The sequence below is a fragment of the Mercenaria mercenaria genome, chromosome 2 (assembly GCF_021730395.1).
Source record: "Mercenaria mercenaria strain notata chromosome 2, MADL_Memer_1, whole genome shotgun sequence".
Taxonomy (NCBI): domain Eukaryota; kingdom Metazoa; phylum Mollusca; class Bivalvia; order Venerida; family Veneridae; genus Mercenaria; species Mercenaria mercenaria.
The window spans coordinates 86,177,277-86,201,130 of NC_069362.1; the positions used below are offsets into that span (position 1 = coordinate 86,177,277).

General features: G+C 35.0%; 1 protein-coding gene across 3 annotated transcripts in view; it reads right to left on the minus strand.

The window, feature by feature from the left end:
• Nucleotides 1-4,189: 4,189 nt before the first annotated feature.
• Nucleotides 4,190-23,854, minus strand: part of LOC123562337 (uncharacterized) — a 157,233-nt gene continuing 137,568 nt past the window's right edge. Inside the window, exons 123-149 of one of the 3 annotated variants that reach the window (XR_008369927.1) lie at nt 23,558-23,706; nt 23,094-23,262; nt 22,079-22,261; nt 21,515-21,829; nt 20,449-20,580; nt 19,601-19,927; nt 18,921-19,238; nt 18,391-18,573; nt 17,993-18,115; nt 17,417-17,599; nt 16,425-16,574; nt 15,932-16,114; nt 15,213-15,335; nt 14,564-14,761; nt 13,932-14,078; nt 13,311-13,652; nt 12,615-12,873; nt 11,568-11,720; nt 10,748-10,923; nt 9,997-10,212; nt 9,491-9,756; nt 8,673-8,945; nt 8,307-8,409; nt 7,802-7,953; nt 7,002-7,038; nt 5,277-5,326; nt 4,190-5,007 (exon numbers count right to left, since the gene is read on the minus strand). Coding sequence is in view for 2 of the 3 variants with exons in the window: in XM_053537136.1 (XP_053393111.1) it covers nt 4,941-5,007; nt 5,277-5,326; nt 7,160-7,181; nt 7,802-7,953; nt 8,307-8,409; nt 8,673-8,945; nt 9,491-9,756; nt 9,997-10,212; nt 10,748-10,923; nt 11,568-11,720; nt 12,615-12,873; nt 13,311-13,652; nt 13,932-14,078; nt 14,564-14,761; nt 15,213-15,335; nt 15,932-16,114; nt 16,425-16,574; nt 17,417-17,599; nt 17,993-18,115; nt 18,391-18,573; nt 18,921-19,238; nt 19,601-19,927; nt 20,449-20,580; nt 21,515-21,829; nt 22,079-22,261; nt 23,094-23,262; nt 23,558-23,706 (4,962 nt within the window). In the remaining variant the exon portion in view is untranslated. Of the gene's footprint in view, nt 5,008-5,276; nt 5,327-7,001; nt 7,039-7,159; nt 7,182-7,801; nt 7,954-8,306; nt 8,410-8,672; nt 8,946-9,490; nt 9,757-9,996; nt 10,213-10,747; nt 10,924-11,567; nt 11,721-12,614; nt 12,874-13,310; nt 13,653-13,931; nt 14,079-14,563; nt 14,762-15,212; nt 15,336-15,931; nt 16,115-16,424; nt 16,575-17,416; nt 17,600-17,992; nt 18,116-18,390; nt 18,574-18,920; nt 19,239-19,600; nt 19,928-20,448; nt 20,581-21,514; nt 21,830-22,078; nt 22,262-23,093; nt 23,263-23,557; nt 23,707-23,854 lie in introns of all 3 variants that reach the window. The other 2 variants (XM_053537137.1, XM_053537136.1) reach the window with 2 other exon arrangements.

The window sequence follows — 23,854 nt, forward strand, 5'->3', positions numbered from 1 at the left end:
CTGATTATAGTATATTTATTTAATATGGAAGATATTTTCAATAATTTGAAATTAATTAGATTTCTACTATTTCTTGACATTTTACATTTATTTTATTGTTTTCCTCATTGGTACTCTCACTTACTAAGTGAGTATTTCCCCAAGAAACTTAAACTTAATTTGTAACTTTATGTTGTATAAATTCTAATATCACTTCTATAATGTTTGTATTTATTGTACATGTATATAGATCATACTGCTTCATTTAGAAAATAAAAATATAACAACTGGACATCTCTCTTCAATATTTTCAGAAAACTCCAAAATCTTTGGTGTAACATTTGTTACAAAACAACAACAACAAATAAACCAATTTAACAAAAACATCGCCCACAAACCCCGGCGGCAAAACCACAAAGCCTAGGGCTTTGATATTTGTAATGTAGCATCATCTAGTGGTTCTCTACAAAGTTTGTTCAAACTAGAGATGCTTTTGAGAAAAGGGCATGTCTCCCACAACTGCCCCTATGAAAAATATTAGTTTCTCTAGATGTTTTAGACGAGTGGATCCAATCAGTAATTCAAGGGCCATAAATCAAAAGTGCCTGGGCGGATTTGGCTAGTTATCGAACTTGGGTTAGGTCTTGTGGCCAAACACATTTTCAAGTTTGGTGAAGATCGGATGAGAAATGTTCGACTTAGAGAGCGGACAAGAGTAAACAGACGGATTTTTTTTGGTAATTGAAGGGCCATTACTCTAAAATGCCTGGACCGATTTGGCTAGTTATCGAACTTGGACGAGGTCTCATGGTCAAACACATTTTGTTTAAGTTTGGTGAAGATCTGATGAGAAATGTTCGACTTAGAGTGCGGACAAGAGTAAAAAGGCCGATTTTTCGATAATTCGAGGGCCGTAACTCCAAAATGCCTGGACCGATTTGGCTAGTTATCGAACTTGGCTGAGGTCTCATGGTCAAACACATTTTGTTCAAGTTTGGTGAAGTTCGGATGAGAAATGTTTGATTAAGAGTGCGGACATGAGTAAAAAGGCCAATTTTTCGATAATTCAAGGGCCAAAACTCCAAAATGCCTGGACCGATTTGGCTAGTTATCGAATTTGGCTGAGGTCTCATGGTCAAACACATTTTGTTTAAGTTTGGTGAAGATTGGATGAGAAATATTCGAATTAGAGTGCGGACAAGAGTAAAAAGACCGATTTTTGGTAATTCAAGGGCCATAACTCCAAGAGGCCTGGACCGATTTGGCTATTTATCGAACTTGGTTGTGGTCTTATGGTCAAACACATTTTGTTCAAGTTTGGTGAAAATCGGATGAGAAATGTTCGACTTAGAGTGCGGAAAAGCTTTGTGACAGACACACACACACACAGACTGGAGTAAATCAATATGTCTCCCACACCACTGTGTGGTGGGAGACATAATTATCCCCCTAGGGTCAAATATGGGGATCACATGGTTCATATAGACTTATATAGGGAAAAACTTTTAAAATCTTCTTGTCCATAACCTACAACATTCAAATTTGGACCACATGTCTAGTTTTGAGTGGCAAGACAAGAGTTGACCTTGATCTTGACCTAGTGACCTACTTTCACATTTCTGTAGCTACAGCCTTTAAATTTGGACCACATGCAGGTTTGTGTACCGAAACAAACTTTTGACCTACCCTCACATTTTTAAGGTACAGGCTTTAAATTTGGACCATATGCATAGTTTTGTGTTCGAAATGAAATTTGACCTAGTGACCTTCTTTCACATTTCTCAAGCTACAGCCTACAAATTTGGACCACATGCATGGTATTGTGTACCGAAATGATCTTGAGATTCACCTAGTGACCTACTTTCACATTTCTGAAGCTACAGGCTTCAAATTTGGACCATATGCATATTTTTGTGTTCTGAACTGAAACTTGACATTGATTTTTACCTAGTACCTAATTTCACATTTCTCAAGCTACAGCCTCCAAATTTGAAGCACATGTAGTTTTGTGTACCAAAATGAACTTTGACCTTGAAATTGATCTAGTGACCTACTTTCACATTTCTCAAGCTACAGGGGTCAAATCTGAACCACATGCATGGACCACATGCACAGTGTTGTGTACCGAAATGGAAGTTTGACCTTGAGCTAGTCTTGAAATTTGGAACATGCAAAAATGGCTCAATGGTGGGTGCCAAGATCACTCTGTGATCTAGTTTGTTTTTTTTGTGCCCTGAACAGGAATGTAATCATCCGTTAAACAGAAATGTAATCATTCATAATTCTGTCAGCATACATATATTCAAGGTCAAACAGAGACTTGAGCCACTATGGCCCTCTTGTTGAAAAATATATTCAAGAATCCCGGGCACATTTCAATGCCCAGTGCCACATCAAGGACCCCTCCAACCCTGCCTTTTGAAAAATATAAGGACAATATAATTATTTAAAAAAAATAATTTTCAAATTAATGATTTCTTTTAGCTAATCCTGGCAAAAATGTTTTAGTTGGTGGTTTTTAAGGCCAAAATTGGGCCCCAATCACAATGGCAATTTTTTTTTTCTTCTTCTTTAATTTAACATTTCATTAAAAAACATGTCTATTTTAATAATTCCCAATTTATATATTTTACAACACATTTTTTCTCAAATTTAAAGGCCCCGACCCTATTCCCAAATCAGTGGGAAAAACACGGGGCAATCTGTTTAACTAGTACAAGAAAAAAATCCAGGAAATGTATTTCTTGAGAATAATGTAGGACATTGTTCAAGATATATATATATAGGTATATTATATTTCTCATAGGTCAACATGCGAGAATTGTACCAATAATGTGGGTAGGTGGGTTATATTACAAGACCCGGCAATGCACTTGGCACCTGTGGTCTAACAAAAGCAGCTGATTGTAAGGAGACTTGGACTGTTTTATTAACATAGCTGCCCTTGACTATGATCAACAATTCTAGAATTTTGTCAAATCATTTTATTCAAGTATGAACTAACTGAAATTGTAGTGCTGCTCAATAACTTGGCAGAAGTTCACAGGGATAGGTTTATAGGAATTGACAGGAGAGTTTCATACCAGTGTAACAAGTGTCACATAAGCCAGGATATATATATATATCCATTGAAATGATATATTGGCTCCTTTGCCCATTCCAGTGTTGCACTTCAGGGTGTTTGCTATGTGCTGTGGTGCACTTCAGTGTGTTTTGCAATGTGCTTGTCATTCGTGTATTCATCAACCTTTAATGTCCTAGTTTCAGAGTTCGACTTAAGATCGTAGAATATTCAATTCCCAAGAACTTTTTTTATAACAAACATACATGTACTAATAAAATTCAGTTTGATTAAAATCATCAATTAACTCTACGCATTTAGGAAGATCGAGTAATTTAGTCAGATTGTAATAACATTTCACCAAGGTATCTGTAGTTGTCTAATTTATATCCATGCAAATTTTCATTACAGTAAATGCAAATACAAGGCTTGCTTAGTAAAAATAAAATTTGGCATGTTTACGACTTAAAATTAATGAATATGGAGACCCGGCTTCATTTTAGAAAGTTTCCAGCGCTAATTCTTTCAAGCAAGTTTGACTGGTCACTGATCCAGAAAGATGGTATTAAGCATTAAGAGCAAAGTGGAGCTTGACTTCACTGCCAAGATTACTGTTACAGTTTTTGTGAGATCTCGAGGAATCTCATCTAAACTCATTTGAAATACTCATTTCAGAAGAACCTGTCTTATCAAGTTTTTCATTAATCACTTGCAATGATACACAGTGCTAAAACAATTTCATTCTTACGGGATCATGGAACATGGTGGGGTGGTTAAGGCCGCCGACTTCCACTCACCTCTCATCGATGTGGGTTCGAGCCTCACTCGGGGCGTTTAATTCTTCATGGGAGGAAGCCATCCAGCTGGCTTACAGAAGGTTGGTGGTTCTACTCGGGTGCCTGCTCGTGATGAAATAATGCACGGAGGGGCACCTGGGGTCTTCCTCCACCATCAAAGCTGGAAAGTCGCCATATGACCTATATTTGTGTCTGTGTGATGTTAAACCCAACAAAATAAATTACGGAATCATGACTACCTTTTCTGTGCAGTTTGAAGGAGAACAGAAGGATAAAGGAATTTTCTTCATTTTTCAATAAACGCGAGCTTGACACGATACTGACAATTAGTATGAAAACAACAAACAATATATTAAAGGTAGAAAAGAGTTTATTACGAATATTTTATGGTTAAGTGAAAGTAGAGTGAGCATGTAAAACAAATAAATGCCTTTAATAGTAAATATTTTAACAACTATTGATAGCACTTCCATTATACTTTACTACAGGTGACTGTATGTAACAATGTATAATTATAAAGAACACATAATCTCTCATTTCAAAAAGTAACAAAAATAATTGTCATTGCAATATAATGAGCATTATTTCTTAACAGTCAAAAATTTAAATGACAGAAAAAAATATCCAAAAGGTACAAAATACATCTTCAAAAATGGTAACATTTCAACATGAATATAAACATATGCAATATCTCTGCAATGAAAAAGTGGTGTAAATAAACTTTCACATTATGCAAATTCTTAAATTATGCAGGTAACAAAGTATTATAATATATAATATTTACCCAATATATAACAAGAGATCAGAAGGCAGCAGTATTTTACAGAAGCACATAAGAAAGTACTAAACTACATTAACTATGCTACATGTAAAGATATATATTTAAACTTTTTTTTTTTCAATCTTTTTTTTTTTAACATTTTTTCCACGGAACTATGTTGTGTTGAAATCATTCTCGGCGTGTAAGTATTTTCTTTCCATTAAATTTGAGCACAAAATAGACTGTTCAATTAACCTTTGGTTATTTTTTTTCTTAAATTTTATTATGTACAGTTTTTAAATGTCCTCATATTGTAAAGTGTCAAAATTGAAAAGTCCATGGTCTAATTGGCAGTGTAGACTACGGTATTTTCACCATCAGTTAATATTGGTCGACTGACGCTGCCTTGACTGAAAAAGTAGAAAAGAACACATTAATTTTGTAAATACTGACAGGCTGTTAATGTTACAATTTTATGACATAATTCAATTTCCTTTTCTTATACTCAAACAACACAAACTTTCATGTTTAAGAGTTTTTATAAAACTTTAAAAAAAAAAACAAGTTGGTCAAATATTTACTTTTACTTGTCATTTTCGCCTTAAATTGTTATGCTGCTAGATAGCTCCTCTTATAGTAAGATAACAAACATTTATAAAACATGTTAATTAAAACTTACCCCATAGTAACATGGTAAACATTGCCTGGTACTTCTACATTGCTGGGAGTCTGCAAAGTAATTACAGAAACAGTAAAAGCCATTTTTATTTACACAATGTAACACTCTGACAAAGAATTATTAATTTTTTAAACAATATTTTGTAAATTCAATACCTTAAAAGGTGAAGTAATAACGTAAGACTTAATTCTTTGAAAGGACAATTGTTTAAAACAAATTAGAGTGCAATCTAATTAATTACAGTTAATAAAGATGAAAGTAAATTAATTCACAACAAAAACAAATGAAAAAATACATTTTAAGATCTCTAATAACAAAAGAGCTGCACTATAATTCTGCAATGCAGATACTGGCATGCCTTACAGAAAAATAACACTGTCTGACCACTATATCCAAAGCACAAGAAAAGGAAAAGGTATGTGAATTACTTCTTGATATCTTTGCTACAGATACTATATCTAGCATCACACTGGACTTTACACAACAGCCCCACTAGTCTTGTAAAGGACAGAATATCTATTTTTCTACTCCTATTATCTTACAGAATTAATAAGGAACAATACAGTGCAAAAATATCCTGCTACTACAGGTGATCAATATGATCATGGGCTATTAAAAACACAAACCATTCCTATGCTTTATTTTGACAGGAATGCTTTAACCTTTAGCCTGCTGGCGGCAAGTGTTTCTGTCTTTGCGACCAGTACAGACCAACATCAGCCTGCACAGATCATGGTCTGCACTGTTCGCTATTCGGTCAATATAGTTTCAGTGAACACCCCTTCAAATGATAAATGGTACTGCCTAAATTGAAAGATGGCCCAGTCCATTTAAGAAATGTAGCAGGCTAAAGGTTAATGCTGTTAATAATTCCATGGTCAGGAAAACATTATTCTGTCTGAAGCATGACAGCGCCGGGTCATGATTCATTGTCAAAAATTCAATGCTGATCCAACTTTCAATATATATTTGTACAGTCAAACTTTATTAACTCTTACTCCAAAAATTCGTACACCACCCTTCTCTCAAACTCATCGTCAGGTCCCGGAAAATCCCTATATAATGAATTTTGTTCGATAACTCGAACAACCGATCACTCGAACAAATTTTGCTGGTCCCATCAAGTTTGAGTTATCGAAGTTCGACTGTATTAACATATAAAACTTGTATTTTTAATGAGGTTAAATATATTATAATAATGGTTAGTCAAACATACAAAACTTTGCAAGGAGGCGTGTTACAGAACAGCTACATGGAATGGTAGGGTCATACTGGCATAAATTTCTCGCAAGAAAACGAAACCCAACACATTCCAAAATCTTTACATCCTTGTTAGAGTAAACTCGGGGAGCAGTGTTAAAAGGTGTAGCTGACAAGTCTTGATATTTGAAGCAGGTTTACCAAAAAATTATGTAGAATATAATGCAATAAAATGGATAAATCCAGAATAAACAAACAATCATATAGAAGATTGTTGATTACATCTACATTGTAACTAGTATCTACTGTTCCACTATAGTATTTAGAAATAAACAGACAATTTGAGGACTTATTTTTCACTACATACATTTTTCCATTGGTTTGAATATTTTGGACAGTGAAACTAATTTCACTTGGAAATAGATATCAGTTATGTTTTAGTAGCAAAAACAGCTAAAAGTTAAATAAGGGAAGGTAAAGACGAATTCAGAAAACTCAACAAAATACCGTCAAGAGAAAACATACCAAAATCTGTTAGTAGTGGACTTGGCCAACCTTAACGCTAGAAAATTTAATCAAAAACATGTCAGCATTGGTTAATTAATAATGCTAAAGCTTAGTAGGTGAAGCTTAATTATATTTGCCATCCAGTAAAAGCAAAAGGTAAATTATTTCTTGCTTACCGTGGTAGTGTAAGACTCAATACTAAAGAAACATAAAATTTATCGTTAGAAAATCTTTTTTCTTCCTCAAATTTATGTATTTTTTGACATCTAAAGTTCAAAATGATACCAAGTTGCAAGAATTTTAAAGAAAAAGTAATAAATAATTTCATGAATTTTACATTAAAACATTTAAATCACATTTGATCATGTGAGCCGTGCCATGAGAAAACCAACATAGTGGCTCTGCGACCAGCATGGATCCAGACCACCCTGCGCATTCGTGCAGTCTGGTCAGGATCCATGCTGTTCACTTTCAAAGTCTACTGGAATTAGAGATACTGTTAGCGAACAGCATGGATCCTGACCAGACTGCGCGGATGCGCAGGCTGGTCTCGATCCATGCTGGTCGCAAAGCCACTATGTTGGTTTTCTCATGGCACGGCTCATGTAAGGAAATGGTATAAACAGTACAGCTATTCTATTAATAAATGTACATTTTAAGACAGATAAAACTGTTCAACTGAATCTTTAATAAAATACATATTAAATTTTTTTAAGTATCAGAAAAAAGCAATTGTGCCTATAATTTAAGAGGAATTAAGTCCATAAATTTTATCATTCAGAAAGAAGAAATATTTATGTCATTTGACAGAAACTTACTGGTACTGGGAGTTGTCGTAGACGGGGTTCCTGGTAGAGATACGTTGTACTTCACCAGTGCGGCGGGCTGTATCATTGCGGCTGAACGCAAGGTTCACCTCTCCGACATCTTGGACAGCCTCATCAGGTGGCATGTACATGTCCAGTGTCTGCTAGGGAAAAGTGAAAAAGATCATGTTTTGACAACTCTACATACTCTTTACAACATACTATTTCAAAGCGGTACTTAGTATAGTAATATTAACTACTTCAATGGTTTCAGGAAGTGCAACTTACACGTATTAAGAATTCAAACAGAAATAACTGTACATCATGTCACACATTCTACATTTCCAAGGAAAATAAGGATGATTTTGTGTTTCCATGCATTTTAGAAGTTGTACTTTAAATCCTTTTAAGTAGAATGCAGAGCTTAGTTCAGTTGACAAACGTGTAGACGGGAGATACCCTGTATTAAGTATCCAGAATGAAAAAAAAAAAAATTTTTTTAGAAAGGTATCCCTACCTGAGTTTCATATTCTTTAAGGAAGCTGGGTGGGTTGGTGAAGTCTGGCTGATGTTCATAGTTGCGGTGATACACACGGTAATTGTTCAAGTAATTACTGTACCTAAAATAGCAAGAAAATTTAAAATCAAAGAGTTCTAAAAATACAAAGGTAAAGTCTGAAAAGGCCCATCACTTAATTACAAAGTTACTGTCAGGTTTTATTTCTCTTTATTAGACCGTTCTTGCTGAATGAGGCATAGACCACAATGTGCATGTTACAATTCCAGGACTTTAAATGACAGAAAAAAAAATTGCACCAGAACATACTTAGCCTAGGCACCACTGTGGGAGTAAACTTGTCAGAAACTGATAGAGAATTCATACCTGTTCCACTGGTAGAGAAGTACGGTCAAGGCGATCAGTCCTAGCAATATAATGATGGCAGCAAGAGCAACAAAACCAGCCCATGGATCATTTGTCCACCACACATATGATTTGGTTGGGCGAGCTCTGTTGTTGAGAATCAATTCATCGGAGACACCCAGGATGTTCTCACTTGCAAATGGCACCCTAATACTGTCAATGCTGGCAAAGGAACGGAGTTCAGTTCTCAAGTTATTAAGGAAGGTAACCGATGCTCCAGATGACTGTGTGACACTGAAACACAAAACAAGAAGTCAGCACTGATATTAAGCAAGATTATGACACAGTTAAAGAACTTTTCTTCATATTTAATTGAGCAGAATCATATGGTTACTGTTACCCTTAATCGGTGGTATGAACAAGCAATTAATGTGCTATCCTGTTAAAAACAATGCTCGACCAAATTTCATTTACAGAAACCAAATATATGACAGATTCGGGTGTAGGAACAAACATTTAAAAACTACTGGTAACTTCAAAAGACTTCATTATCCAATGGATGAAACAATATTATTGTCATATGCACTTTATATCATGAATTGACCTCAACCTGACAATAATATCCATTCAGCCAATAAAATACCAGCCCCCAATAATTGGCCAATCAACTTCCAGCATTTGTATATGTATGATGATTTCAATGTAAACCTAATATCCTTACATCCCCAAAATTGTATAACTTAATCTTTGCATCTTAAATAAAATAGGCAATGTCAATGTTTCATTAATGGTTTCATAACACAATTGTAAACTGGAATGTAGAAATAAAACAAACTTACATATTGAGTTGATTATTATCATTCTCATACAAGGTGTACTCTCTCGCCAGATGGTTAACAACAACAAATGTTACATCAGTTCGTGTTTTATCTACGGAAAGTGTTCCACTGGTGAGATAACGTTTGTAGTTAACGCGCTCGATTAGAACTATTCTCTGTAACTGGTTCTGAAGACCTTGGCGGATACTTTCACGCTCTTCATTGACATCAGGGTTTCCAGTGTCCAGTACCAAAATAAATCGATTTATGTCCTCAATGATGTTGATCTGATAAAAGCAAACAGCCAATTAAAGTCCTGGACAAAAATACACATAAAACATTTGTAATATCACATAAACTCCACAAAATTCTGCATATATAGAGAAATTAAAAAGTACAGTAACATTTATTTTATTTTCAAAACTGCTGCTTGATGCATCTTCATCTTCTACTTAAGACAAACCATAGGTACAAAACAAAAAAGATTTCATTTAACTCTGAAAACAGTTAATATTCAATTAACTTACAATAACAGTTGTCTCGGCAGACAGACGTTCACCACTGCTTGGAGAGTCCAGAGCTTTGGCGTTGAATTCATACTGCTTGACTTCGCGGGGTATAAACTCTTGTGTAGGTATAATCAATCCCTCGATGGGATCAACAATGAATGGGATAATTTCATTATTAATGCCTGCAATGCTATATTCCACCAAGCCATTCTCTTCTAAATCTGGATCAGTTGCCTGTAACATTTAAATACACATTTACATATTTTCAAACAGAACACAACTTGTTTCATTTACAAGATCACCCATTATTACTCTCCTACATGGAGAACAACCTATTAAGAGTAGATAACGTGAATTTCATCCTCCTAGTTTTCAGTTTGTCAAGATAGAAAACACAGAAACTGAGTATTTGTATTCAATTTTGTTAGAAATAAGTATTTTCTTTATTTTTTGTGGGAAATATTGAAGCTAGGCTATAAAAATTTGTCTTTTGTTGTATTAAATTTCCTTTACTACTACAATTTATCTGACCTTAAACCTGATCATTCTGGACACACTTGATTCTGCCTTTGCGACCAGTGTAGATCATGATGAGCCTGCACATCTGTGCAGTCTGATCATGATCTGCACTGTTCGCTATTCAGCCAGTATCTTTTTGGTAATCGCCCCTTTTAACAGTTAATGGTACTGTCCAAATTGGAAGATGGACAAGTTCATTTTAGAAATTAGAAATTTAGCAAAGTAAGGGTTAAATGTCAGACAAACTTACATGGAGCGTAACAGGTGTAACAACACTCTGAGACAGTATAGAGATGGCACCAATATAGAAGTTCCTGTCCTGTAGGGAGGCCACTGATGGATATACTGGGTACACAAAACTTGGGTTATTATCGTTGGCATCAGTCAGTGTTATGTACACAAAAGTAACTGCGTATGATGGGTAAACTGAAAAAGGATAAAAATTCATATTTGCAACTAGTACACCATTGAAATTTAACATGTAGTACTACATAATTAAAAAAGGAATTATAAAGAGCTTATAACTACAGTGTTAAAGGTTTAAAGGCGCGTGTATATCTCTAGATCTGCAATAACAATTTCAAGTCTAGCAAATTAAATAAAATATCAAATTCATTTACATATATTACATAAATTTACATTTTGGTCATTATAAGGGAAATTCCTACAACTTTTTATTTTATTTACTATTTGACAAACAGTAAGAACATTTTCTACATACATTTCAGGCTTTCTAAAAACTTATACTAGCCAAGTCTTGTTATGAGAGCGGACGCAGTGGTCTAGTGGTAACACCGACTAAGAAATCGGGGGTCGTAAGTTTAAGCCCCGGCTCCTCCAAATAAAAAATACTAACATCGGGATAAGAGTACCGTGTATGGGTGATTGGCACACTAAGGAACCAGGGAAGCTTCAGGAATGGGGACGTCTCCTATATCTTGCACTATCCTCTCACTAAGATTACTAACAGCCTTCTGGATGAGTCACCCATATGGTTTACTGGTGGCGACTATAAATAAACTTGTATACAAAACAAAAAAAAACTCTTTTTATGTAACAAAGCAATATACCTGGTACTAATTCTGTTTCTGTCTGTCTCTTTGTACGTATGTTATCATTTATGCCAATGGTGATATTCCAGAATTGTCTGTACTCTCTGTCGAGAACTCCAATAACTTCGAGACGACAATCACCACCAGGTAATGTTGTCACTTGGAATAAGTCTGAAAATACAATAAATATCACACTTCAAATGCCCATTATCATTAACATTACCCTCAAATGAGAATGTCTGCAAGTAAGTTTATTGTAAATTGTAAAACTGTGGTAATGTTGAAGTCGAATTAAAATTTTAATACCAGTAATTGTGGCCTTAAGAATATTTTCTTTTTTAACTGACAAACTCCACAATCATTTTCCAATGAGTACAGCATTTTCTTTTCTTATTTTGCTTGGTTTAATGTCCCATCGAATTTTAAAATTATAGGTCATAATGATTTTCAGCATTTTAATGGTGAAGAAAGACTCCAGATGCTCCTCCGGGTATAATTACAGGCATATGTATAACCAATGACCTTTTGTAAGCCAGACAGATGGCTTCCTTATATGAAAGAATTCTAAATCCCATGTGAAGTTTCAAACCCAAAGTGGTAAGGGGAGCGCAATTTGAAGTCGGTGACCTTAACCACTTGATCGTGAAGGCAACTAGCAGGTTAATCATAAAACTTGATTTGGATGTCACAAGTTCAATCAACATGCAAGGCAAATGTCTTTGTGGGTGTCTACTTCTAACAGGTCATTGTAATGATGGTAATATTTATATTAACCTTTACCTGCTATATTTCTAAAATGAACTGGTCCATCATTCAATCTGGGCAGTACCACTTACTATTCAAAGGGGTGTTCACTGAAAATTTACTGACTGAATAACGAAACAGCGCAGATCATAAACAGCCTGTATAGACATGCAGGTTGATCTTGGTCTGCACTTGTCACAAAGGCAGAATCATCGGACGCCAGCAGGCTGAATGTTAAGTATGTGTCAATTTTTCAGTGAGTTACCAAATTACATTTCAGAGGGCGGTTGCTAAAAGCACGAAAAATAAAATTTATCTTACTGAAGTCTGGATTTCCTAGAGACACTCCATTGCCATTGATGAAAAGGATTCTGCACGCATAAGTATTGACTTTGTTTCTTACACCCAATGTAGCTATTAAAGGATTTGCAAGGTAATCATAGTTCTCTATCACGCTGAGATAAGTCGAGGGTACAGAGAAACCCAGTCTCCTCTCAATATTAGTGTATGTCATGTCAATTGTAACCAAGGCACGGCTACTGAGTGGCTTCCAACTGCGGTCAACAGCAATGATGTAGAACTGAAGTAGAAAATGCCAAAAATATGTTTTAAAAAGTATCAAAAAATAGAAAAACAGATACAGGGTATTATTTAACAGTTTCACCAATTAATGATTATAAATCATTTCAAAAGTAGCCTGGATTTTACTGCACAACAACACTGAAATATTTGTACAAGCCATAGACATAGCCAGCTTATTACACTGTAGACAATATTTCTCAAAAATTAAAAAAAAGGAAACTATCAAGCAGAGAACAACATATTTCTTCCTTCATTCTTGAAGTATTATCATATTTTCACAGTGATTCTACCTTCCATCTTCCTCTTGTAAGTCATTAACCTTTCCCATGTGGAATAGAACATGCCATGGGTATATCTCAATACAGATAAACTTTACCATCAGCGTTGTCAACAGCTTTTTAAGTTTGCAGCGTTATCATAAAACTCAAACTGTACCTTGAACTGGCTCCTGCCATCCGCTTTTTGGAGATCTCCTATTACATACAGAACGCCATCATTGTTAATGTCAAAGAATTGTGTTTCATAGGCATACTCATTATCATCAATAAAGTAGTCCAACTCTGCGTTTGGTGTATCCTTGCTCAATGTTACTTGTCTGTCATCATCGATGGCTGTTGCTGTGAACAAGTACGTGCCTACATTCCAGACGTCTGTGATGGCTGCCGTGTACTCTTCCTGGTTGAAGGTTGGTGTGTACTGGTTACGTACAATATCGATGTATACTGTTGCCGTGGCAGATTTTGGAATAGATGCCTCATCTGTAGCAGCTACAATTAACTGCAAGATAAACCGACAATATTTCAATATTATGCAAAATCATTTGCTACCCATATTTTGTTTGGTGTGGTGGAGGTGGGGGTATTTCTTTTTTCAAATTCCAGTGTCATTTAATTGTTGCAAATCGCTTAAAGTCATCAGAACTTCTTATAGATATTTATTATATATATATCGATTTAATACATGCCTGCATACAAGTACATTGAAATATTCACTTCTTGAGTACTAGGAAATAAAGTAATGAACAAATCTCCGACAAGGCTGCAAGAACTAACTCACCGTAAATTGATCTGGTATACCAGTCTTGGTGAGCGGCCTGCTCAAGTAGATACTGCCTTCAGTAGGACTGATAACAAACTGTTCAAGACCGCCGGGGGCTGTGTAACTATGTGACTGAATACTGTAACGTATTGTTCCACTTGGAGTCTGGATAATACGACAGAAAGACAAAGTAAGAACTATCTCAGATCTACATCTCAATTTAATAGATACTTAAAACGTTTGATACTAAAATTCAAAGCTTATTAATGTCAGTAGACATTTTAACAAGGTTCTTGATAGTATTCAATACACCTTCCCTATCTGATATGCTATCAACTTTATATAGTTAGAAAGAAATCAACCTGAAGTATGAAGGTGCTACAGCCAAGAGAGAAAATAGTACCCATTCTAAACAAAGATATTCAGATGTTTTAATTATCAAGTATAATAAGATATTTAGATGTTTTAATTATCAAGTATAATCAGCAAATAATTTCCTCAAAATATGGTATTTCATAATAATATTTGAGTAGTAGAAGACTGAAATTTATCCCCCTTTTTTAAATATTTTCCAGGAGTAAATATCTTTATCTTCCCTTTGTGTGTATGGAAACATATTAAAACAAATGTACAAATAAAAGAAGATTTACATTTGCTGGATCTAGATCATTTGCAATAGTTCTGATAACAGATGCCTGGACTGGCAGGTACTCTGAGATAGTGACGTTGTAAGTATTTGACGTGAATGTAGGACCATTGGGGTTCCTCAGCACATTTATAGTGACTCGTGCAGTGTCAGAACGTGCAACAGCATTAGGACCTGGGTTATCTGTGGCGCGTACAGTCATCTGCAAGTATATTCATTCTTATCACTATTACATGATCACAGATTCTATTCATAAATTTCTACAAAAAACCAACAGAATGATGTTTACTGATACCAAGCCGATTAATTTCATCTTTCCAGAATCAAAATGACTAAACTCAGTTCATTGTTCGTCTATTCAATCTTGATAGGAGCTAATGTTCTGTTATTTTACGTTTTCAAAATGGTGTCTGTAATGGATCGGAAGCAGATTTCCTCAAAGTGGCAGACTGGTATCCTGGATTGTATTTTCCTGGTTCAGGTTTTCCACTGAGACAAACTAGAGACTAAGTTATTGAAACACTGCTTTTAAGTTCAGTTACTTCAGCTAACTACTGAACATTTCCTTAAAAAAAGTTCATGAAGACTGAATTTAAACATATAGAGCTCTATATCAAAATACCAAGTTACTGCAGAAACGAAAAATTACTTACCACAAACTGAGTAACTCCTGTTTCTGTGAGAATGCCATTTACGCTGATTACGCCAGTTGCTTCATTGATATCAAAGTACAAGTTTCCAGATGAGCTGGCCAGAATGTCGTACCTTATTGGGTGCTGAAATCAGAAAAATACAAACATGTAGTTTGGTAATTAGATAAAACAATTTTTCTTGAAGTTATGTTCAATGTACTGCACAACACAATGTTCAATGTACTGCACAACACAATGTTCAATGTACTGCACAACACAATGTTCAATGTACTGCACAACAATGTTCTGTACAACGATTCTCAAATACACAAAATGATGTAAGCTACAAAGCCTGCTACATGCTCCACAGATGCACGTCAAAAGACCATCAGGAAAAATGGTTCCAAAAATAAATATTCTTTAACATTACTTGAAAATTATATATATAACATAGTTTAGGTTATATCAATTTGAGGCCCTGATATACAAATAAAATATATGGTAAAGTCATAATTATGCCATACACGATTACAATAAACATCCCATCAACAAGCAATTAAATCGTACAATTGTTAGTATAAAATTTCTTTCTTTGTCAAAATGCCTTGTTCCTCCTCAGATTAGTGAAAATTCAAATATTATTCAAGTTTGTCAATTGACAGACTGATGCCATCGGGAAAATGAGTCCCCACCTGATATCAATGATGTAATGTTAATATTAAATTTTGTACACGACTTACATTGTCAGCATCATCAGCAACAACGCGCAATACACTAACTCCAACTGATGTAAACTCATCGATAGTTTCTTCATACTCGTCAGACCTGAACAATGGACCATTCCTGTTCCTTCTGATCAGAACTGTGACACGAATTGCAGCCGACCTGCTTGGTACTCCTTGATCAGCTGCTACTACAAAGAACTGCAACACAAATTTCCCATAAAAATGATAAAAAAAGTTTACATTAAAATTCAATTTATTTTTATTCAAAAATGCAAAAATAAATTTTCTATTGAAATACGATCTGAAAGATCAAGAATATACACAACATTCTCTAACAGTTAATTCATAAATAAAATGCAAAATCAGGACTTTAAAAGAAACATCTTGCAAGTCGTAAAATAGATCAGACCGACATTGTTAATTCGTACAATATTACAACAGGATTCTCTACATTGTATATAAAATGGCAGCCTGAACATTTCTTCAAACTTAAAAAGAAATCACTGACCCTGTAACTCTCTGGTTGGTCTGTATCATCTGTGAGAGGTTTCTTTGCAAACAGTACACCTGAACTGGGGTTAACAAAGAAGTAGTCTGGAGCCTGATCTGGTACAGCATCTGATGCACGAATGGAGTATTGTACTAAACCATTCCTTCCCTGTAGATAAACATCAATACACATTACCATATACTGAACACGAAAAAACAGCCCATCATTAACAAAGTATACAAAATTCTATTTATGTATATTCACACTGAAGAATCCTAAAGACTTACAAGGTAATTGATTGACTATACCCGGTTCAGTTTTTCATGTAATAGCTAAGGATATTACATATCATGTAACAGCTTGGGATAACTTAGAATATTAATGTCATGTAATAGCTTAGGATATTAAATATCATGTAATAACTTAGAATATTAATGTCATGTAACAGCTTAGGATATTAAATATCATGTAATAACTTAGAATATTAATGTCATGTAACAGCTTAGGATATTAAATATCATGTAATAACTTAGAATATTAATGTCATGTAACAGCTTAGGATATTAAATATCATGTAATATAATAACTTAGAATATTAATTTCATGTAATAGCTTAGGATATTAAATATCATGTAATAACTTAGAATATTAATTTCATGTAATAGCTTAGGATATTAAATATCATGTAATAGCTTAGAATATTAATGTCATGTAATAGTTTAGGATATTAAATATCACATAATAGCACAGGATATTAATATTTCAAATATCAATGGGAGAATATTGGTCAATTAAACAATCATTTAATAAAAACAGATATAGTATCAAATATTATCAACAGAAATTGGGCTATTCCATTGAATGATTTTGCTGCTTTATTTGTGACAGATTTTCATTCAGTGACATGCTAGCCAAATACTACGTAATGGTAGATGATTATCTAAACCAAATTTCTCATAAGTCAGTACTTTATTGATATTTATGTACATGTAAATCTGTGTTGTACTCACTGAATCTGCATCCACGGCATCAACACCTCCAAATGATACACCAGGAGCTTGATCTTCAGACAGCGTATACGTGAGATCTCCATGTTGGAAGACTGGAGCAGCAGCATTGCGTATGATGTACACGCGGACAATTGTGGTTGCTTGTTCAGTCGTAAAATCCCGTCTGTATGCTCTCACACGCAACTGTTATTCAAGAAATAATAGGATTACAAAACAAAGATTAACTTAATTGTCCGACTGCCTTGGTCATAGTCAAATGTCAACATAAATTCTCAGTGTAATAAAAATTTCAACATATCAGAAACATATCTAATCCATAAATTATACAGTAGAGTAGTCAGCACCTTTTACAGAACATTTTCTAATCTAATTTTCATCGAAAGTAATATTTCTACCACATACAGTTTACCTTCGTTTGCTCCAACTCGGGGGTAATTCGTACACCACCCATCGCTCGAACTTATTGTCAGGTCCTGGCAAAATATCTATTTAATATATACTTTTCAATGGCTAAAACTACCAGTACTTGTCCCATACAGTTCAAGCCAACAAACTTCAAATGTTATGGTAACTCACCAAATACGAGTTGACATCATTATTCAGCTGGGACACTGCCAGTGTGATCACACCTGTGTCAGCATTGATCTTGAACTGAGTGTTGGCATCACCGTCGCCGTAGATATCATACACCAGTACACTCTGTAAATTTAAACAATTTGACTTTATTTATTGAACAAAATAGCTTTTGACAACTTGAGCTGTTTTTTGTCTACACATAAAAAATAAAGCCCAAAAGTAATTAGTTGTTGATATTCAATGAACAATTGCAAAACAAGCCCAACTAAACATGACAGCTTATAAATATTTTAGTTTCAATTCCTGTTAATTTAGTTTATGCTGGGTTCTATTTTTAGCATGAACACAGCGACCATTTTTTCTAATATATATCCTATGTTTCAGTATGATGTACTTACACCAGCCCTTGGATCAACTGCGTCCAGATCAAACACCTGTGTTCCAACAAGCTGGTCTTCTGGGATGCTAACTTCATACTCATTGTCCTGGAAGAACGGGTCACCTTCACGTGCAATACGGATTGTTACTGAGGCATCTGATGATCTTGGGACTACACCATGGTCAGTTGCTGTTACAGTGAACTGCAAAAGGTGACAGTGATTTCCCTTGTAGATTCGAAAATCAAATGTTTTTAAATTCTTGTAAAGACATGCTATGGAAAGGTTTTAATACAGTTACCTGGGTAACTCGCTCGAAGTTACTGTCTGCCTTCTTAAAAAAGAAAACAAAAAAAAACAAGAATCAGGTGTAAAATAATTGACAGTCTTGCTATTAAATGTTATTACTAAAGTAAAACCTTAAACATAAATAGATATCCTTCAGTAAAGGTGAAACTCCTTATCTGAAATTGTAAGACAACAAAGAGAAAAAAACACAAAGGATTTTGTTGATTTATAAACTGATACTTCGGAATTTTCAACTATCTTACCCTGTAGATGTCTTCTGTTGTTTCTAGAAGAGAAACACGGGCAAAGATCACACCAGTGTCCGCATTAATGCCAAAAATGTTAGCTTCAGGTTGGTTGGGGTTAATGCTGTATCGGATTATACCATTGATACCCTCGTCAGTATCACGTGCTGTTACGTTAAGAATTGCTTCAAGGACTGGTTTGTCATCACTGATTGTAATATCGTAGCTTCCTGTGTTGATGAAAGTTGGAGTTACACTGTTCCTTATAACATTCACAACAACCGATACTGTTGCACTTCTGGATGGGAAGGCCAAGTCCTCTGCTGTTACACGCAACTGCAAGATAATCAACTTACCATTGTAATTCAAGTGAAACTCATTTTCAGTAAACTTACATCATCATTACTTTTTCAGTGACTGAAAGTCATGACAAACAGACAGTAAATTATTCTAATTTATCTTTTAAATGGAAGCAATCTAGTAATTAATTTTAACCAATTTGTCTGTAGTTTTTCTTAGTTCAACAAATTTAAACATTCAGACCCAATTTATTTTTTTCCCCATACATTTCTGTAGGAAAATTTTTTCACAAAGCTACATGTCAAACAAAACTATGTTTTGTCAAACAAAGAGGCTGTCACTGAAAAACAATACACAAACTGGATCAGAAATGTTGACTGGTTGTACAGTTTACTTACTCTGTACGTATTAACATTTTCTGAAGTGAGGGCTCTATTGGTGGTGATCAGTCCAGTAGAAGGGTGAATGCTAAACATATTGCCAAACAAGTTATTGTTCGTGAAATCATCCAGATCATAAGAGACGAGGTTCTCTGGGCTGGTAATATCAGCATCTTCTGCATTCACAGTAATTACGCTTGTACCAATAGGGTTAAAATCGTAAATTGTGGTCTCGTAGCTCAGTTCGTCAAACACTGGAGAATTCAAGTTTCTATTGATGGTGATTAAAACTGTCTCTGTAACCTCTGCAACTGGTGCTCCGGTATCATAGGCAGTAACCAGTAACTGTAAACAAAAAATGGTACAAGCTTTAACTAATTCAATCTGACTTAACCTTAGTGGTGAAAAATTGGTGCAAGTCTGTTTTAGAAAAACTCATAACACATGTAAAGAGTCAAGTTGAAGCACAAATAAATTAATCAAAGATATCCACTGGGGATCTTTCACTTAAATATTTTATATTTAGATATTTACTTCAAATGTATAAAATCCTTATCAAATACATTTTTACTAAATATATGAATTTTGTATATATAGCTACATTCATAATTCAATGTCATGCAATAACAGCCGATTGTTAAAAAACAGCCAGTTTTTTCAGTGGTAGTACACATTTATGCTGGGTTTATCTATACAAATACACAGTGTGTACTATGTTAAAACCTAATGCATAGTACTGTTAATACACATAAACTTGTTAATTTTATGTTTACATAAACTGTATCAAGAAATATTCTGTTTTTTTAAAGTATGAAATCTGTATCTGATATACCTTTAAACTACATATAAATAAAAAATAAACTTACTGTGAAGGACTGATAAAGGTTGACGTTATTCTGCCGTAAATTGCTGGTAACGTAAATATCTCCTGTGAGCACATTCAAACCGAAATAGTTGGTGCCAGGTGCAAATCCATCAAGTCTATAACGGATCTCTCCCTAAAATAACAAGAATGAAGTCAACATTATATGGCACACGAGTCCTGAAAATGCTTGATAGAATAATAATGTTGATGAGGTCTACTTGATGGAAACAGTCCGAGTTCAGTGCACAAGAAACGATGTATGAATGTGTTGACAGATGGACATTTTAAACACTATATGCCTGTGCTGGGTTTTTGACACCAGGGTCATAAAATTAAACTAAAAATTCCTGTCATTTATAAGTATGTAAGAGAATTAGGAGATGTTATAATCCATTCGGTAAAATTTTTTTTGATTTCTCTGTAATACCAGTCCACTTAATAAATAGTTCATGAATCAGACTGTAACAGGTATACAGAAATAATGAATGTATCAGTTTTATACAGAATCTGCCAATTTATATAACAATCCAACATTTTTCAGTACAATAAACTTAGGCCATATAAAAACACTAAATGCAAGATTCCTCAAATTTCATCTATTGCATAGATGTTTGTTTGTTTTGGGTTAAACGCCGTTTTTCAACAGTACTTTTTGTATTTCAGTCATGCAACGGCGGGCAGTTAACCTAACTAGTGTTCCTGGATTCTATACCAGTACAAACCTGTTCTCCGCAAGTAACTGCCAACTTCCCCACATGAATCAGAGGTGGAGGACGAATGATTTCAGACACAATGTCTTTTATCAAATCGTCACGGAGAACATACGCCCCGCCCGAGGATCGAACTCAAGACCCCGCAATCCGTAGACCGACGCTCTCCCTATTGAGCTAAGCCGGCGGGATGACATAGATGTACAAGGAAAGAATCTTACACAGTGATTATTACAGGTTCACTCAACACATACAAAGGTACCTGTGTAATAATCCATAATAATAAACTCACCTTGCAATAAATTGTATGTTTATAAATGAACAGTGCACTCTAAATGAAAAAGGAGAGAGTAGTACCTTGAGATCAGTGTCAATTGCACGAACACTGAAGAAAGTAACATTGATAGCCTGGTTGATTGGAACTTGTGTGCTATATGGAGTATTGACAAATCGTGGTGGAGCGCTATCCCGGAGTACATTTATCTCGACAGTAGCATCGGCATTCCTCTGTACACCTATTGGTCTGTCATCCACTGCACGGACGGTGAATGTAAATGTGTTTCTGAAGGATCCAGACAATGGTTTCCTCAGAGTTATATCCCCTGTCGAGGGACTAACATAGAAGAATTCCTGGTCAGTATTGTCACCTTGGTGAATGTAATACACATCATCCTGAAATTACAAAAATAAATCATGTACTCAGCTTTTTAAGTCTTTCTCCATCTCAAATTCCTTGGGGAAAAAAGTAAGATTGGTAGCTTCTAGGAATCAAAACATGTTTGTATGTATCTGTTGAAGTATCTACAGTTTTTACCAGTCACACATCAGGGCGACACCATTAGAAGAGTGTTTACTTACTAATTAACCTTTAGCCTGCTGGTGGCAAACTCCCCAGTAATCAAGTAGAAACAATATACTTACACCGTCAGCATCATTAGCAGTAAGCTGAATCACAACCCTGCCAACTTCGTATGTATCGGCAATAGTTTCCCTGTAGATAGATGGGTTGTACACGGGGCCATTCTGGTTTCTCAGCACACGTATGGTAAGATCAGCAGTCGCTACCTGGCGGGGGTTTGCACTATCGTACGCTGTGAATCGAGCCTGTGAAATACAAAGAATATGTAATACAGTGTTACTTGCTTGAGAGACAAATTGTACCAAGAGACCACTTTTTCATTTTAAATTTTAGTTGTTTAACAAACTAGTCTCAAATTCCAAGGGATCGAGTATTTTACATCGAGACAACCGAAATTCAACTTAGAATGATATTTTGTGCACACATTTATAGCACGGGATTTGAAAATATCTTTCAAACAGCCAGAATTTTGAGATAAGTGTATTCAAGATATAGAGTTTAAACTGTATGTTGTATTAATAGACCATTTGAGCTGCGCCATGAGAAAACCAACATAGTGCGTTTGCGACCGGATGGATCCAGACAAGCCTGCGCATCCGCGCAGTCTGGTCAGGATCAATGCTTTTCGCTTTCAAAGCCTATTGCAATTATAGAAACCATTAAGTGAACAGCATGGATCCTGACCAGACAGCGCAGATGCGCAGGCTGGTCTGGATCCATGCTGGTCGCAAACGCACTATGCTGGTTCTCTCATGGTGCAGCTCATTTTTTAAAAGACCACTTTTTGCCTTTCCCTTAGGTAGTCTCTTAATGCAAGTTGTATTGTATTACGAAGTCAATATTTACTGAATAGATTTTTTTTTTTGTAATTTTAAACCTAAAACCCTATTTCTGAAAAATACATTTTCATAGAAAACCAAACAAAACTGGAGTATCTTCATAAAAGGAATTCGATAAAGCTAGAAAATATCTTTGTATTTAAACTTGACCAAATGAAGATTTAAATTTGCAATGTCAAAAGAGCCTGGAGTTAGGCATTCTAAACATGAAAACAACACTGACAGGAAGTTAACATACAGTGTAGACTGTGTTCTGTGTAGTGTCAGAAAGCAGACTGTTTCTCAGATTTACTACACCAGTATTTGAATCAACGGTGATAAAACTTTGAACTGGGAACAATCCATCCAAACCATACACAATTACACCCTCAAGGTCATCATCCACTGCGTTGACTTCATAGATAGACCTGAAAATATTTTTATGAACTACGTATCATCATCAGCACTTGCTCTAGTTACAGGTTTCAAATTAAAAAAAAGACAAACAAGCCATTTTGAGGACAGTTAAGTGTTTATTTGTATACAATGTCTGTCAGCTACAGCCATGCTTTTAATTCCTATAAGTAGTTGCTATAATGATGTCAAACAGTTATACAGATCATCATGAAGAAATATGTACAGCAAAAACAAATGGTGTATTTACTGACGTTCCAGGAGTACGGGACAGTATAAAATGCAATGCCAGATGAAACTACAGTTTACCTATCAATAGCTGTATTTTCATCCAGATCGAGTGAAGCTGGTATGTTAGTAAATCGTGGTGGCTGCAGATCTCGCAGAACAGTCACAATGACCGTCGCTGTTGTGGACTGGGGATTTGTGGCACGGTTGTCTGAGGCTCTTACTGTCAACTACAAATAAAATACAAATGCAGGAGTTTCTTTAAAGTTTCAGTAGGATGTATTAACAAAATAATTCCTTGAAGCTTTGAAGTAATTGTCAAAAAAATACATGCTACAGAATAGCACACAATAATAATATGGTCAACTCTAAATACAA